The sequence below is a fragment of the Xiphias gladius genome, chromosome 6 (assembly GCF_016859285.1).
Source record: "Xiphias gladius isolate SHS-SW01 ecotype Sanya breed wild chromosome 6, ASM1685928v1, whole genome shotgun sequence".
Classification (NCBI taxonomy): Eukaryota; Metazoa; Chordata; class Actinopteri; order Istiophoriformes; family Xiphiidae; genus Xiphias; species Xiphias gladius.
Window position 1 is genome coordinate 30,139,886 of NC_053405.1, and position 17,923 is coordinate 30,157,808.

Consider the following 17,923-nt stretch of genomic DNA (forward strand, 5'->3'; position numbering starts at 1 on the left):
GAAACAAAAGCCTGTCAGAGGTGTAAAAAAAGGAGTTTTAGAAAATTCAGATTGCTTCACTGTTGCAAGTAGGAACAACCGATCCACCACAGTTACTGACTTCATCCAAAGTGGACCCAGACATTGAAAGTGAATTGTTTGACATGTTTTATCGAATAACCAGATAATAACAAACACAGTTTTGACTACAGTGTAAGTTTTGTACTGATGATCCAACCAGGACAGGTCCATGCCCAATCAAGCAAGTGCTCCAACTGCCAGTGAGCTACAGTAACATTGGGCCTTTCTTAATCTGCATTCTAGACTGTATTTGTCTGTTCTCATTTTCTTATGAAATATTAAGTACGATCCCAGTTCAGTGTGTCTTACATCATGTAGCCAAGTACATTCCACATCCTCTCGCTGTTGTTTTGCATACTGTGTCTGAGATGCTTTGGGAGCTGACTTGTGTTAACTTGGGGTATTCAACTATCCCTGCATGTCAACCAGCAGCAATGACGGAGGATATGCGCCAGACCCACAAATGCTGTAATTTATATACTGCGTTCATTTTTACTTTGTTATAAGTGTTATTGTGTCACCACATTTAGGTTTGACATTTTTCAGGAGAGAAATTAACGGTTTAGATATGGAATAGGTTATGGATTTGTCAAAACAATGCATTCTTGAAAATTTACTCCAATATTTTCAGGGATGTGAGGAACCAGTAGCTGGGAATGACCAGCTGGTCAGCGTCTATGGTCATTCTGGAATGAGAACAGTCTAATCTCTGCAGCCCTTTGGCAATTAACCGGTGACACTGTGGCTCTGTAATGTTTTAAACATAAAACAAAATTTTGGAAGATAAACTTTGGTCTCAGAGTTGAAATGTAATATTTAGGTATAGCAAAGTTATTGTTAATTTTCTTTATGGGGCACTTAATGTACTACACATGTGACTGGCCTGTTGTGGCTCTGTGAACTAGGGCTAGGGTTGGCGCGTTATATGTACAGATCTGCTACACTTCAGTAGAAATTAATAAATATATATGAATGAAAACTAACACAGGCAGTATGGTGTATCATATAGCATAACATGTTGTTTTACGGTAAATATTTTGTATTTTACAGTGACAATAACAAGTGCATATTCAATTAATTCAATTCAATTCGATTTTTTTTATATGTCACCAAATCATAACAGAAGTTATCTCAGGGCACTTTTAATGTAGAGCAGGTCTAGCCCGGACTCTTTCTAGTTATATTTACAGAGACCCAACATTCCCAAGTGCTGTCACCAAGTGCTTGCTTGCTGAGCAAGCACTTGGTGACAGTGGCAAGGAAAAACTCCCTTTTAACAGGAAGAGACCTTGAACAGAACCCGGCTCATGGTGGGCGGCCGTCTGGACATATGTTGTGTTGAGGTCTGATCGCCTGGTGACATTAGTAATAACGTTGTTGTCCCAATTGCAAATTAAACGTCATTTGTCCTCCTTCCCTGGGACTTCAACTTGCCAAGTTTGAACGTCCAAGATCATTCATTTTAAACTCACTGTAGTCTGTATTCAGGAAGGCCTACTGCCTATGTAGGAAATAAGAAGGAATTACAATGGAACCCTGCACAACTAAAATTACATCACCCACTTTGCAACATTTGGGGTTTGGTCACCCTTTAGTTTGAAAAAACAGGAAAAAAAAGAGAAAAGAATTTCTTTTCCTACTATGCCATTTCAGTTTCACATCCTCTATGTAATCCTTTCCTGGTTGGGACATACATTTTTTTTTGTGCAGACAACACATTACTGGCAATTAAGAAATGCTCATTTCACAAAATTTCAGAGGTGCAGGCTGCATGGAGCAATATGTGATGTGGTGCAAGGCAGCATATACTGTAGCAAATGGTTGGGGTGGGGTGCAGTTGGGGGAGCAAAGGGGTTGCACTGTGGGGTTGGGGTCCTGAGAAAGAGAGGCCGGGACGGGCCTGAGGCGCCTAGCGAGATGCTGGCGCAGCACGGCTCCAGTCTGCCAGGCCTTGGCGTTAGGAGGGAAAAGAGTGAAAAAACCAACCTTCCCGTTGATCTGAGTGGTGAGATTTGGATTTTGTTTTTGGATGGCAGAGTGCAATGATGATGGAGGGATTTAAGATAACGTGAAAAAGAAAAAATAAACAACAAGAGGGACAAAATAAGGAGTGAGAGGAAGAAGACAAGGAGAAACAGAGAGAGTAAAACAGGAAAATATCTGCTTATCCATTAAAGAGTGAGAAAATCACAGTGGAGACAATAGCCTGTGCAGTGCAGTGAAAAACACACATACATACACACACACACACACTCACACACACCATATGACACAAACAATACCGTGCAAACCCATAAAGCACGCACAGCAAAAGGCCATGAAGGATACACTCTCACATTAGCAGAAAAAGAAATGTAGAAAGAACATCAGTGCTAATCAAACTTACTGTAAAAACCACACTATTCCAGTGTATCCAGTCAGCATCCACACAAATCGACGCACAGACGCACATATGGACATACAATTGAGTACACCCACTTTCCCCTCCCTGTCCTTAACTTTGCGGCATTGTTTGAGCCTACCAGAGCCTGTGAATTAAGACAGCATTAAGGAGGCCGAGGCTTGCTGACAACCAGACTTCATTAAGCACACAAAGCAGACAGAGTGTTACTGCCTACATTACTGCTAGTTACTGCTCAGCCACTGAGCCCTGAAATTAATAAGCACATAAACCTGGCCCCTGACAGAATTAGTCAAACACTCACCTTGGAAATTTGAGCTTCTTTTGCCATTTGTCCAGTCCTAGCTGTTACTCTATTAATGGAGCACAATAAGTCCTTGGAAATAGTCCTGTTGGTCCACTTACCCACTAACTGATGAGTGATCTGGGAGTGACTCCATCAAGTTGTTTAAATACATCTTAGCAACTCATATTCCCATTTCCATGCTACCAAGGAGAGATTAATGACTCAAGATGCCCGAGTTTCCCTCCCTTATTTGACATTAAAACAGCTCTGTGTGTCTTGAGTATACTGATTTGGTACTGTGGATTAAATCACTCTTTTTATGGCTATTCATGAGAATGGAGCTGGGAATCGACAGAGTGATAACAGAATTTCAGCACCAATAACAAAAATATTTTCAGTATCTGACTTTGTTGAGTATAAACAACTTGATCTATGTAAACAATTCTTTCTCAATGTACCAAAATTGTATTGGCTAAAACGTTAGCCACCCTATTCCCAGGCTCTCAGAATCATGAGCCATGGTAACATGGTAACAATCGGCAACAGCTCCAGCCAAATCAGTTGGGTATCTTCTAAATTTAGTCTTTTAAGTCCGAAATTCCCTCTTGGTCTTCTACAGATTGTGTTTCTTTGCCGAACCTCGGCGGAGAGGTACGACGTGGCAGTCACATGTATGAAGCATTGTGGCCCGGCAACAAACTTACACGTGACAGCCAGAATCGACATACGCATTTCACTTTTCTTGCTGAGATTTTTTGAGAATTCACAATGCACTTTTGTACAGAAAGAGGACTGTGCATTTTGTCCCCCCTTCTTTTACAGCTGTGAGATGCAGTTGGAAGCTCCAGAAGAGTTGGTATGTGGACACTCAGTTGAAATGAGTTAGTTATACAATTCAATCACAGTCTCTCTTTAATTACTTTCCATTTGTTTAGTTTTAAAGTATTTCGAATTTTCAAGTCATTTTCTGTATTTTTATTTACTCTATAAAGCACCACATACTAAAATGTTATGGAACCTTCTGTCAATCAAATTAGTGTATTAAAGTATTATTATGGAGCACTGGAGCAAACTATCTGCAGTGTGTACATTTGATATCATAATTCTCATCTCTTAATAGCTAAGCAGACTAAGGGGACATCTCTCTGTTCCAAGTAATGTCTCGTATACTGTATGTACAACAACATTCACAAACACACCCTCTCACGCACGACAAAGCAAACTAAAGATACTCTCCCATTTGTCCAATACATGAGGCGCAAACAAAGTAAAACACATAAAACAATGAGTTTTAACGGCTGCCTTCATGTGGAGATAAAAGGATAAGCCTTTGACCGATGAACAGAAACATACTGTATACAGGCTTTGTATATAACTGACACATGAGTGGAAGACTGGGGAACCGAATTCAGAGAAGAAAAAGACACGACAAACTAAAAAATTATGAAGAGAAATATAGAAAACAACAACAACAAAAAACCCCACACAGACACACAGACACACAGACAAAGACACACACACACACACACAAACACACAGACACACAGACACACAGACACACAGACACACACACACACACACACACACACACACACACACACACGCAGACTTGGGAACATATGGCACGTTGCAGTTTTTGCTGCAACATGAAGCCACACTGTGAGACGAAAATGGCAACATAAGCTACCAGCATGCGTGGAGATGTTAAAGGTTAAAGCAACACAGACAGGAACCTTGAAAAGAGAAACAGAAATAATAAGTCATCTACTTCATAATCTGACTTTGTTGGCTACAGCTCTGTTTGGTTTAGTGGAGGATACTTCTTATTAAAAAAAACGATACGAGTACAATATTTATTTTTAACAATACTTATCATTAACAAATCAGCTATGTGAAGAAGCAGCAAACAAAATATCTTCAAATCTCTGTCTTCATTTTTTGTTTTGAAAGATTCTTGGAAATAGTTTTTTAGCTCTCAAAGGAATTTTTTATTTTGGATGTGAGCACTCTGTGATGTGTTTTTGGGAAACTGATACATCTGTTGTGCTGAGAAAATAAAAATGTACATCTGTTCACACATACGTATCTCCACGACACACGCACACACACAAACACACACAGGACATTCTGCCAGGAGGAATAGGTTATCTCTTTTTGCTTCACATGAACTGTAAGTTAAAATGGGACGAGTGTTTCCCACAGAGTCAGTCAGTCTTACACTGGTATTGGGATGGGGTCGAAACACTGAAGAAACATACGAGAATGATTCCTTACTGTTCACACTGTATCGTTTCCCTCAAGGATTACAGATTTTAAGGATTTTTTATCAATATTTTCAGAGAAAAAAGTTTTAGTTTTATTTTTTTTCAAGTCATCCTACCACAGCGCTCAAATGTCATTTATAGAATGAAAATACTGGATACTTGTCCCACATTGCAAGTATGACCCCCTTCTCAAAATTATGAGGACAGTGTGCTTGTGATGCTTGATTAGTCCAGTCTTGCTTAAAAATGACCGGTTTATATGCAGTTTCTTGGTGAGTAGGCTATTTTTTGTGTGTGAGGGTTGTTTTTAGATTTGCTGCCATGCCAACCTGTTATAATTTCTTTGTCGACTCAAATCGATTTGCCTTGCATGAATATTATACTTAGCATGTTTCAATATTTTTTACTTTGTTGTTCGTGTCTTCCGCACTGCCCAGCTATCTTTCTGCACCAACTTAATTAACTGTATATATCACTTACCTATAAAATCCAAGCTTACTGTAATACTGTCTGCACTGCATTGTGAGGGAAATTCCTGTAATAATCATATGTTTTCTTAAATGGTTGTGCCCTTATTAGTTTGAATGGGTGTGTCATATAACCCGCACGATATTACAGTGTTTTTGTTGGAAAACTAAACTCAATGAAACTCATTATAAAGGAGTTTAACCTGCAGGGCATTGAAACCTCCCTCCTGTGTATGTGTGCTCTGAGAATGTTGAAAATATATACCTGCACAACAACAGGATATGTGTCTGTAGGAGTTTAAGGACGATGTTGTGGTATTGGTGTGTATTGTATCAAATTACTATAAGAACTGAGGAAGATACTGCTTCTCCTCAGCCATGATCTGCGTATCTGTGTAACTGTGTAACTGTGCAATAAAGATCTATAGAAAACATGAGTACTGTGTAAACTGGCATTTGAGTACCAACTGTCAAGAATTGATTTTCCGGTTTCCGGGAAAGCACGCACACGCACATCTAGAATTCATTTTTGGAATGTTTTTTCCAGCTTAATTCTTGCAGTGTCATTGCTCTTTGAAGGTATTGTATCATGGTGAGTACGGCCTTTTTCACTGTGCATATGGCATGTGAGTATTGTATTAAGATAGACTTGAAAAAATCTAAAACCTATCCTTTAAATAAGGTTTTTTGACTATCTAAGTATGGTGTTTCATATGCTTTACAGCTAAGACAAAGGGATATAGGGAGATTTGTGACACCAGGTCCTAGTTGCCCAACTGTCCTGATTTATGAGAAAATGTCCAAAATAGTAGTAAATATTGTAAAATGGCACTGAAGATTAGGTAGCAACTGTGTTTAGCATGCAGAAGCTTTGAAATTAATTTTTTTAAGCTAAACTACATCAAAGAGCATTATCAACGAAAACGTTAAATGAACAACAGGCTAAAGCTGTAATGAATCACCCACATGCTTTGAAAATTGCCTTTGAGAAACTGATGTTGGGTTTATGCTAATTGAGTTATTTGTTGACAAGACCTACTTATGAGAAGCCCCGAGGCTTGCTTTCACCCTGCTGGCATTTGTTGTAGCACATCGAGCCGACTGGAGCCCACATTCAAGGGAGTTTCCTGCCTGTCTTCTCCCACATGGGACGTACAACAGCAAAGGTGTAAGCTTCTCTTTCTGGCAAGACTCCACACGTAAACCTCCACCTCCCCAAGACAAAGAGGCAGAACCACAGCCAACCTCTCCTTCACCCCTGATAAGTCAACAACCCCCCAACCAAATCAACATGAAGTTAGGCAGGTCATAGAAAACTAACAGTGGAGGTAGCGGAACAAAATACATAAATCTTCCCCCAAGAGACAAAGACGATACAGACAGACAGAAAGCAAGCACAGGGAAGACAGTGTGAGAGCAGAGACTGGACAGGTAATAACAGGTTTGATTTTCACTGCAGTTGAATCCAGGGAGCCAGTTTCCTGATTAGGAGTCAGGAGGCAGAGCATCGGTACAGTGGAGGTGACGATAGACCTTACTCCTGGAGGTGATGACCTGAATGGCAGCAGGGAGCGGTCGGTTGGGGTCAAGAGGGATCTTACCTCGAACATAAAGGTTAGCTGGAGCCGAGTAGCGAGTCCCGGCACTGTTGACTGCCACGCACTCGTACTTGCCCTGGTCTGATTCCTCGCTGTTCTCAATCTGAAGTGCTCCTGGGGAGGGAGGCCAAAATGTTACAGTTCAGGTCTGCACAACACACATTCAAACAATACACACACCTGATTCAGACACTCTAACACTAGTCCTGCACACACCTATCTGTCCATTTCCTTGCCAAAATGATCCTAAATCAGATCCTGTATTGTTTTCATTCCATACATACAAGAAGTGAAATCAGGACCAATGTTTCTTCTGTGTTAAGTATTTGGATTTGGAGTGCTACACTATTCTGATCATTTATGGCAATGACCAAAAATTATTAGGCTCGTGTAAGATTATGCTGGACTTTTGTCCAACTTGCTCGTTGTTTGTTTTATCGTCACGCTAACCCTGTCAAAGATAATCTCGTGAGAGCAACAAGGCTGTGTTTCAGAGCCAGGTGAAACAGCTGCTCTCCACTGACTGCAGAAGCTCAAAGGATAAGGCTTGCAATAGTCTAAATGTTTCTAGTTCTTGCACTGTGTGACATGCTCATTCATTACAATGATCACAGGCACTGTATTTTCTTATTTTTTCCTTAGTTCTCACTAGCACACCAAGTGTATATTAATCCACAGCTAAAAATAGTCTCACAGCTGCTAGCATGGCTGTAGAATGTTAGTCTTTTTGGAAATTATTTGGCTTTTTTAAAGAAACTTAATAGCCAAGGACAGGGTATGGAAATCACAAAATTTTGAGATACAGATGGAACTTGTTGACAATTAGAAGAACATCAGCTTTATCCTATGATGCATGATGGAAAAAGACTGATCTAAGTGCCCATTGTCTCAGATCTTTCATTTAGGCATTGTACATTTTTCTATTCACTTACTGTGTATTTATATTTATTAATATTTTATTTTTGTAGTAGTTTTTCTGATTTTCAGTCTTCCAATGTGACAAGGAAACTGCACAGAGAAAAACATGGAATACTTGTCATTTTTGTATGTAATGTTGATTTAACTAAAGCAACTGGTTTGTTTAAATCCAAATTTAGCAGCAATAGCTTAAAAGCTTTGAATGGTCAAAGCCTTTAGTATAACACTTGTGCTATATTTGTGTTTCCATTCAATACTCTCTTTCTTCCATAACCCTAAACTCCACTTTTCACTTCTCTAAAAGCACAGAACACTCCTTATGTACACTAAAACCAAAAGCTGCGGTTGGCAGATTTGATTTTGGGGAAAAAACATGTAAAACATAAACTGTAACTTACCTGAAACCATGATTTACATCCGGTCATTCCAAATAAATTTCATAAAAACTTAATAGCATTTATACAAACATTTCATATTAAGTTGTCAGTAGAGAGTCAGTTAATAGGTTTGAGATAGAAAAAACATGAATGTATCTTTAGCAATTATGTATTATATAATGACTATGAATGTAACATACATCATGCAGTTTTGCAGTGGACAATAAGAAATATGAAAACTAAAATGTTAAAAATGTACATATTTCAGACTACAATCCTGAAATGCAGCATGGGATGGGTTTGTAATACAATGTTAAGTGCTAGTTTAAGAAAAAAAAAAAAAAAACAGGTTGGAACAATGTGTGTGCAGTAACATTGCTGATGTATCTGGTGCAGACAGCAAGCCCAAAGAAGGAGGAGGCGTAACCTTCATCTGAGATGCAGGCAACAAAGACATTCTGCCTGAGATGTAGTGTATGTCCTTAAACTCTCTTTCACACACACACACACACACACACACACACACACACACACACACACACACACACACACACACACACACACACACACACACACAGTATGTAGGTAAGCCTTTCTCCTATATATTACAAGACACTGTGTCAAATTGATAACGAAGAAGCCGTGCATTTTTTTTTTTTTCAAAGTTCAGGAGACTGTGGACCAATCCTCACACTGTTGCTGCAGTGTACAGCGGCCACTGAATCTCTTTCTCTCTTTCTCTATTTCCACATTTACATTTTGTAATGATTGTCTATCTCAGGCCTGTTAAGAGAAAATGCTTCATTCTCCCCTGAGAGTTGCAAACGGATGCTCGTGGACATTTGCACTGACCTCTTGGCATGAAAAAGGCTTATCAGTGCTGCTGCAGAAGGTGTGTCTTCTTACAGATGGAGACTATGAAGCCCTAAACTAAATATTAGTTCCAAAACTTCCAGAGGTCAAACCTTTACGCCTTAATGACACAAAGTGTACTAACAGCCTGTTGCCGTTGTTGGACTTCCGTGTCGCTTGTGGTAGCAACCTTCGTGGAGCAGCTGATGGGTTGTAAGGCTGTGTTCACACATAGAGATAGATTTGGTTTAGGGAGCTTTCACACCTAACATGTTTTATGCAGTTCATCATGGTGGTTTCTTGCTTTTCTTGGTTTGTCTGTGTGTGAAAATCTGGACCTAACAACAGACTGAGAGCACCTGAGAATGTGGGTCTCGGTCCACTTCTAATCTGACCCTGATGTGTTTCCTTTGTGGCGTGAAACCAAATCAGATAAACCACAGGACTGTGGGAGAGTAGAAATGTGATTTTAGAGGAAATTCAAGCAGTAAACTACCATCTGCTGATCATGGTAACTGTCAACAAAGTGATCTGGACAGGTAATCTATATAATTATGCAAGAACATTGGGCAAGCATGGTAACGTGTGTTTGTCAGAATGTGAGTTTGATTATAGATTATGCCCTCATACATTTAAGTGAAAGGGAATTAAAATAGGTGTCTTGTATCTACATACTTTTTGTATTTTAGCAGTTCCCCAGTAATATATACTCTATACTACTGCAGCAGCACTTTGTCTTTTAAAACTGTTCATAACAATGTGGGTTGTTATGCAACATACACTAGGTTTCACATATTTCTCAGTGCTGAATTCACACTTTGAGGGTGAGCTCTTCTTTTCAAAGTGTGGGTTTGTAGTGTTTGTAGGCCTATACTGATACTGTATGTGTATGGTTAGTAACGTTGGATAAACATCAAACATTCAACAGAAATCAGATAATTCAGCTTCTGGTGATGATGGACTACAATTTAGAGCTGAACCAGAAACCGCTTTCTGAGTTTGAGTTGAACACTCTTAATCTGCACCAAACATGTTCGATGTGAACACACGGACATAATGTATGTTCCCTGGTTTCTAATGAAATAACTTTTTGATTGTTGGACTTGTACCTGCCTCTTGTATTTGTCTCTTCCAAGACCCTACACACTACTGAAAGGTTACATGCTGAAGGTAGAGAAAGTGTCGGAGCAGGCAAAAAAGGCCAGAGGGCTGGAAATGGGGACACTTTGAGGTGACAGGAGGAGGAGGAGGATGGAGGCGATGGAGAAGAGGAAGCAGTAAGGAGGAGAGGATGATGAGTGACATTTTTGTACCCAGCATTCTTACCTCTGATTGGTGTACCACCTGGTGAGGTAATTTGAATGCAAATAAGATTAGAGATAACCATTAGTATAAAGAGAAGATACAGAAAAAGTTAAACAGAGAAAGACAAGAATGGCAGGAGAGCAAAGAGAGGAAAAATAGCAGTTACAAGAATGACTGCTGTTCTCACCCAGTTAAAAAAAACCTCATCTATATATATGTAAAGTATTATTTGATGTTGAAAAAGGTAAATAAATAAGCTTAATTATTACTTTCAACCAAAACCAATTTCAAAAAATGTATTCTTGATAAAACTGTTTTCTTTAGTACAAATTTGTCTTATTTTCCCCACAGGCTCTGGATAAGCAGAAAATAGTTTCAATAATATTGAAAGTCTGTCATTGGTGCAATCTAGGTATTTGCTTTCACTTGGTGCTTATTTGTATTATGCACCTGGCTATTTGCTCCACAGAGCTGGCATCCTGTTGTGATCATAAAGCTCCATATTCCCCACGCCTGCTTCAGTGCTGGAGTACTATCAGGCTCCAAAATTAGCATACAATGTATTTCTATAAAAGTTGTCATATTTTTGGGGTCATCTAATCATTTGCCAGCATTTTCCCTGTGCAATATTTAGGGCTGAACGATTTGAGGAAAATATCTAATTGCAACCAATATTGTCCTAGCAATTTTAATCCTATTATTTTCTATAAGTTAAGTATACAAAAAAGTTTTAAGGAAAGTTACAATTATACCAAACCTTTCTATGTGTTATCACATAAAATAATACATTTGCTCGTTGTGGGGGTCCTCCCTAAGTTCTAACCAGTCAGTATATCCGATCTTACAGTATAATATCCACTTTTATTGAATACAACATTATTAAACTTTTCTATGGTTATGTTTAGCAACTCATAGCACTTGGTTAAGGTTAGGGAAACACTGCTGTCAGGAGAAGTTAATAAGAGACATCCAGGTACTGAGCTTAAAATTCTGTTCCATTCACCACTAAGGGAGAGTGGAAGCTCAGGATTACGGTGCTGAGAAAATTAACAATACAACCGGCAGCTTAAATCAATCCACTTTTGATTTCAGGATAAATTCAGCAACATGTTTGTTCTCAACTGCATAGATAAAGTGTTTTGAATTCCCCACCGCTCTCATTCACACCTCTGGCTAACTTCATCTCCACAGCAACAGCTGCGGAGCCTCGTAGATATTGCAGTATTTAAAGCTGTCCACAAACTGATGGAAAAACTGTGAATTGTCAGAAACAAAGTTGAAATAATTAAAGCCTGTAGCCATATCAGAAGCCTAAAGGATCGTAATATTATCCAGAAGAGTTCAATGTTTTCATGTTAGGTAACATTGTGGATACTGAATAAAAAAATCAAAATGGAAATAGAGAATGGCGAAAAACACTTCCGGAACCAACGAACATTGATGTAAGGTGATGTGAACACCACTCTTTTGGTGTTTTTGCATTTAAAAAAAATGCTTTTCAAACATCCAAGCTATACCAAGTGGGTTTCCTTCAACAACACCATCTTTAGCTGAGTCTAGGATACAGCTCAGTAGGTTTGCTGAATTTGTCACTAAATCTATGGATAATTCAGGGTCACCAATTAACCTTTCACCTCTGTAAAAATAATGAATCGTTCAGCCCTAGTACTATTCATTTTAGTAAGACAGTGGTAGCATTTCTAATCTTGCAGATCTCTGGTATAAGGAATCATTAGTAACTGGGGCAATTAGGGCATATCAGCTCATACGCAGCAAACGGAAGAGAGAGGGATGGTTACTATGCAGATTCCAGACATCTGGATAATAAACCAAGCTTCTCTTGAGTCAGTAGAAACACAGAACACAAGAATTTCAGATAGGTGGTGAGAGATAGCAGAAGGGGGAGGCCCTAGAAGCTGTGTGTCCCCTCGGGTCTGATGAAGGGGACATCAGCAGCTTTCAGAGGGCCGGGCAGTACTGAGACCTGCCATGACTTTCCCTCATAGCTGTTTGACAGCTAGATGAAACCCACGCCACTTGAGCATGAAATCAGGGTGTCATGACAGATTTTGGGGTTCATTGTGAAAAATAATAGGACTTTATTATATTTTCACAATGTCTGGACTGGAAGGATTTTTTTCTGTAGTAGTGTCCATCAAAACAGGATGTAGCCTTGGATTGGCAGTCTTCATATTTCAGTTGAGAACATCATAGCCACTTTGCACGAGTCACTGGATTAAACTGATGGTGTATGGTGCCAGATGCACCAGTTGCTTCCAGCTCTTGTCCATTTTGCCCTTTCCAAGGAGTAGTAATGAAATCAAAACAAAATCCCATCACATGGAAATCTGATGGCTATTGATTTTATACATCGCTATCAGTTTTCTTGCCATGGGGAGTAGTACTCAGCCTGCGAAAACAGTTGTATAATGTTTTCTATGGTTGTGGAGGAGCTTTGAAAGATTCACACAGTTTCCTTCCTTGCCAACACTTTTTTCATTATAATGTACTGGAAAACCATAACGCCATTACATCAGAGATTCATCCAGCTCTGGTTTCTCATTTGTCCTTTCCATACAGACTATACTCACTATGAGCCCAACATCCAGAGCTAACCCATCTAACATGGTTTAGATTACGGACAGAAATTGTTCCACTGTCAAAGCTTTCTAGGTGGAACTAACACTTTACAGTATATGTTCACACATTCTAAGTCCTAGACCTAATTAAAGAATATTATGCTAATGTGACAGAAATTATTTGGTTCATAAGGTGTATCAAAAAGTGGAAAGTCACATACTGAGGTCAACATTCTCAGGACACACTAATCCTCTTCTCTCCCAATCCCCTTGGCCAATCCGATCCTAGGACCAGCAGTCACTCAGCAGTGCTCATTGGTCGAGCATCTCGAGAGTCAGTTGCTGGCCAGGGTCACCTCACTCCTCCATGGGCAATCTTTGGTTGCAATTATTGGCAGACAAAGTGGAGTTTTAGGGCACCAGAGGAGGCCTTACAGGACACTTTTTCCCTTTTTCTAAAAGAGAGCAAAGGTCTCAAACTCAAAAATGAAACTATTAGTGTTAATAGATCAAAGTCATTTGATAGGACTAACTAATTCATGAGCAAATCTAATGACTCCTCTTTAATGAATTCTATTGGAACATATAAATTGAATAATGTGAAGTCCTGACTTTACACAGAGCTATATATCTCACTGGTCTTGTGTTGCACAGGATAAGTGATTTTTTTTATTAAAGGAAGTCGGCCATCTGTGCTTGGCTGCTGTGGGACTGCACGTAACGACAGGGCCCTATCAGCCAAATTGAAACAAACTGCCAAGCTGTTTGTTTAATAATACATGGCATGTTTGTCCTTACCTTAGGTCTTGACTGTAACTTGGGAAAATCCTTGGAGTGGACTTCAAAGCAAGTGATTTCCTAGAGCCTGGCTCTCAGCCTTTCCTCTCTGCCTATGTTAAAAGGAGAGCAACCACAGGAGGGGCCCGGGCCCACAGTGATGGGAAATCTGCTTCTTACCCTTGCTGCAAGGGCTGACAAGAAAGTGTGGCCCTGGAAAGCCATCCCAGTGTTGTGTAGGAGCTTGTGGTTTGTGGCAAAAAGCAAACATTTCTATTTTCTCACAGAAAGTGAGAGAAAAGGCAGCTGACAGGTTGTGTGGAGCTTGGTTATTCAACCAGCAGTGATCCAGCTCTGCTGCTACCTGCTGGGGCAGGTTTTGTGGAGAAAGATGTCCTATCTGCTCCTCTGGATGCTGCCCAACTCCTCAAAGAGCTGCTTCACATGGCTGCCTGTGCTTTAATATTCACCACTGTGTTGCACGCCAATACTCCCAAACGGGGGTTGCTCAGGTAATTACTGAAATCTATGATGTTCCGCTTAAAGTAGGGAACATTTATTTCCATAAGCTTTCAGTATATTTTGCTTTCTGAACATTGGAAGCAATGTCCGCCTTCAGATATCACCCTTTCAAAATTTATTTTGATGGATGTGATGTAATCTCTTTTTTGTGCATTGATACTCCTCAACCTGAGTGTATGTTCTCATATATAGCATAAAAACATACGTGTTTCATATGTGTTGTTGCCATGATTTCTTAAAATTTCTTTGCTACCTTTGCCTTTTTTCCAAGGCATACCTAATAATGAAAAATGACTGCTTGATATCATATTCTCAGGCAGGATAAAGTATTTTTCAGCACTGACTGTATGACTCCTAGGGCTGGGTACAGTTTGAAATGTTTTAATACTAATGCTGATACACTCCCTGAATTTCAGCGGTGATAAGCTTTTTTGATAACTTACTTTGAGATATATAAATAATTAGCTGATTAAATGATAAAAAAAAAAACTTAATTGACAACATGATCGCTCAATTCTTCAAACCATTCATCAAAAGAATTGCCAAACATCATTTGGTCCCACCTTCTCAAATGTGACGACTTGCTGCTTCTCTGTTTTATGTCATTTAAACTAAATATCTTTTTTTTTCAACAAAACTTGAGTTGACCAGACATTTGATTCAATACTTGACAGTTTTTGATATTTGAATCTATGGACTCTTTTTACTTGGTATCAAAAATATCCGACCCTTGTTACTGTAAATACAGATGACTGTCTTCCAGACAGAACTGGCAGGCTTCACATATCAGTGTTATATTATGCATATACAGTTATTATCATGATGTGTGGCTTCCTCCAAATCTCACCCCAATTCCACCCGTGCCTTTTTTTTAGTTTCACAAGATTATCAAAAGTCAGTTTTCTGAGCCACCAACATCTGGACTGCTGAACTGAGACCTTTGTGTAACCATGTTGAAATGATTGCTTTACCTGAACGCAGCTGCTTAATGCGTCCGTTGCTGCTGCTGATGTCCACAGGTAGGAAATCTTTGAACCAGTAGATCTCTGGGTCAGGGTTGCCACTGGCTGCACACAGCATCGTAGCAGTACGGGTTCTCTCCACAACCTTGAGCTGGGGCCCCATGTCTATGGTAGGGAAACCATGCGGGATCTGGTCTTCTGTGACAAAGACAGAGACAAACAAACATTGGCACTCTGACAGCTGGGCATAAGTGGGTGATGACATTTAAGACCCTTTGGTGTGAGATTTCAATGCTCCTCCCACAGCCTTGAGCTTGTGAGGTTCCCCACATGAAATTCAAACATAGTAAAATCTAGCTGTAACGTAAATATTTCTGGGCCACTGCATGACTAATCGTTAAATGGAATTTCTCGTCATGAATCTGTGTGAACGAGAGCGAGGGTGAGCAATTTCACCCCGAGAGAAATGTATTCTGACAGAGAGAAGCCCCTACCATGCTCCCATAATCTTAAATGTTTAGTGTGGTCAAATGCCAATCCTGCCAAATTATGGCTGAAACTTAATAAAATCATGTGCTGAAAATCCGTTTTCAAACCTCTTTCTATTCAGCTGAGAACAGACAAAGCAACAGCTAGAGGGTTAACACTTCTCCTTCCCTCTCATACCTTATACATGATTTATTTGTAACTGTTACATCCAATATGTAAGGGCACAGATTCATGTTTAGGTGTATTAATGTTAAAAAAAACAAAACACCCTAATATGTGGCATTTACAGGTGTAGAGAATTCACATATTAGATGTATTTTACACGATGTAGACTGTATGTGCATTGTCTCACTGTACTGTTCTGCCCCAGACTCTGGCCTTGTCCCAAACAGATCCCTAGCCCTTTAAAGGTACATGTCACTCTGCACGAATTTACTAGCTGTGGAAGGCTCCCCAAATTAAGGCGAGGGTATAAACACAAACACGTAAACCGTGTGACACTGGTGTTGGGAAGTTCGATTAAGATCTCTAAGTATATTAAACTTTGAAGTTTTCAGGGTATTTTGAGTACAGGGCGTTCCTCACCTTTGAGGCCATGAGGTCAAGAGCACAGGGTTAATAGGATGTGTTGGTACTGAGTGGAAGTGATGCAATTTATGCTTCAAGAGTGAGTTGTAGGCTACATCAGCAAATACAGTTGCATGCAAAAGTCTGGGCACCAATGGACAAATTAAATATTTTGCTGATTTTTGAAGTGAAAAGAAGTAAATAGAACCCCTTCAGCAAACAGACATTAAAAAAATCTTCAATTGTTAATGCACTGGTACATTTCATTTCATCAACTGATAAATTGAGTTTTAGGACACCTACTAAGTTACTAAGTCAGTACTTAGTAACTTCCCCTTAGCCAACTGTTAAGCATGCGGGTTAAATATTATACTTTGGGGTTGTGTGGCAGCCAGTGGCACAGGAGACACTGCACAGATAGAGGGGGAATGGATTCCACTGAATATCAACAAATTCAGGATGCAAATGAAGTGGAGTCAGTCAAGATGGTGTAAGTGAAAAAAGAGGCTGACTTAATAGGGGACCCAAACCTTTGCACATAACACAATTACTGTTTAATTTAAAACAATTTTTTTTTAACGTTAATGAAATAAAAAGTAACAGCTCATTAACATTTGAAGAGAGGCTCATTTTTAATGCCTATACGCTGCAGGGGTTGTAAGTACCCCCTTTTCCCTTTGAAAATGAATACAATATGTTATTCGCCCAGGGGTGCCCAAACTATTGTATACAACTGCAAATTATAGAATCATTAAGTTTTTTACTTTGCTTAAAGTGATAATTTTTGTTATGCGATCAGTGTATTATTTTTTTCAGTGAATAAAAATCAAAACAAAAACAAAAATCTACCATCCTCATTGTATAAATAGTATATGATGTATCATGACAGCAGTAGAAATATGAAAAGACCTGGGGATAATAAAGTATTTAAATCAGTATACAAAATAAATATTAACACTATCAGGCACTAAAAGCTTTCTAACTATCAGCCAAACAGCAGCAGCCAGTCTAGTGAAAGTACACAAGCTAACAGGCTAACAGCTCACTGATGGTCAAGATCAAATTCAAGTTTGATGAACACAAACCACAACATCCATCCATTATCTGTTTGCATTGCATTTCAGTAATTACATGTTGTTGTCATTATTAATAGCCAAATTGCTTAATTTCTCTTTATAATGTCTGTCTCTGAAAATAAGAGCACGGTATATTTAATGCACATTTTTTTCTCCACTACACCCTTTCTTGTAGCTCTTGTAATCTTTGTAAATTCTTATTTTTTAAGCCTGATTTTCAGAGCTGGGGAATTTTGCATAATCAATCTCTGTTAACATTTCTCCTCCTATTATCTGCCAAATCCTCCTCTCAGTGCATATGTAATAAGGAGAGAGGTGGACAAACAAACAACAGCACAAATGACACTGCAAACTGCATCTTCAGTCTGGTATATCTGTTTGATAAATACAGTACATGTGTTTGGGGCAGAATGCACCTGAAGA

The 17,923-nt window shown here is 39.2% G+C and overlaps 1 protein-coding gene across 14 annotated transcripts in view; it reads right to left on the bottom strand.

Annotated features, from left to right (window-relative positions):
* The window catches only part of ptprfa (protein tyrosine phosphatase receptor type Fa), a 221,680-nt gene that overhangs the window by 148,429 nt on the left and 55,328 nt on the right, over nucleotides 1–17,923 (bottom strand). For 13 of the 14 annotated variants that reach the window (XM_040129782.1, XM_040129780.1, XM_040129779.1 and 10 more), the window contains exons 3-4: nucleotides 15,378–15,566; nucleotides 7,080–7,190 (exon numbers count right to left, since the gene is read on the bottom strand). In XM_040129782.1, coding sequence (XP_039985716.1) covers nucleotides 7,080–7,190; nucleotides 15,378–15,566 — 300 coding nt within the window. The remainder of the gene's footprint in view (nucleotides 1–7,079; nucleotides 7,191–15,377; nucleotides 15,567–17,923) is intronic. The other variant, XM_040129776.1, reaches the window with a different exon arrangement.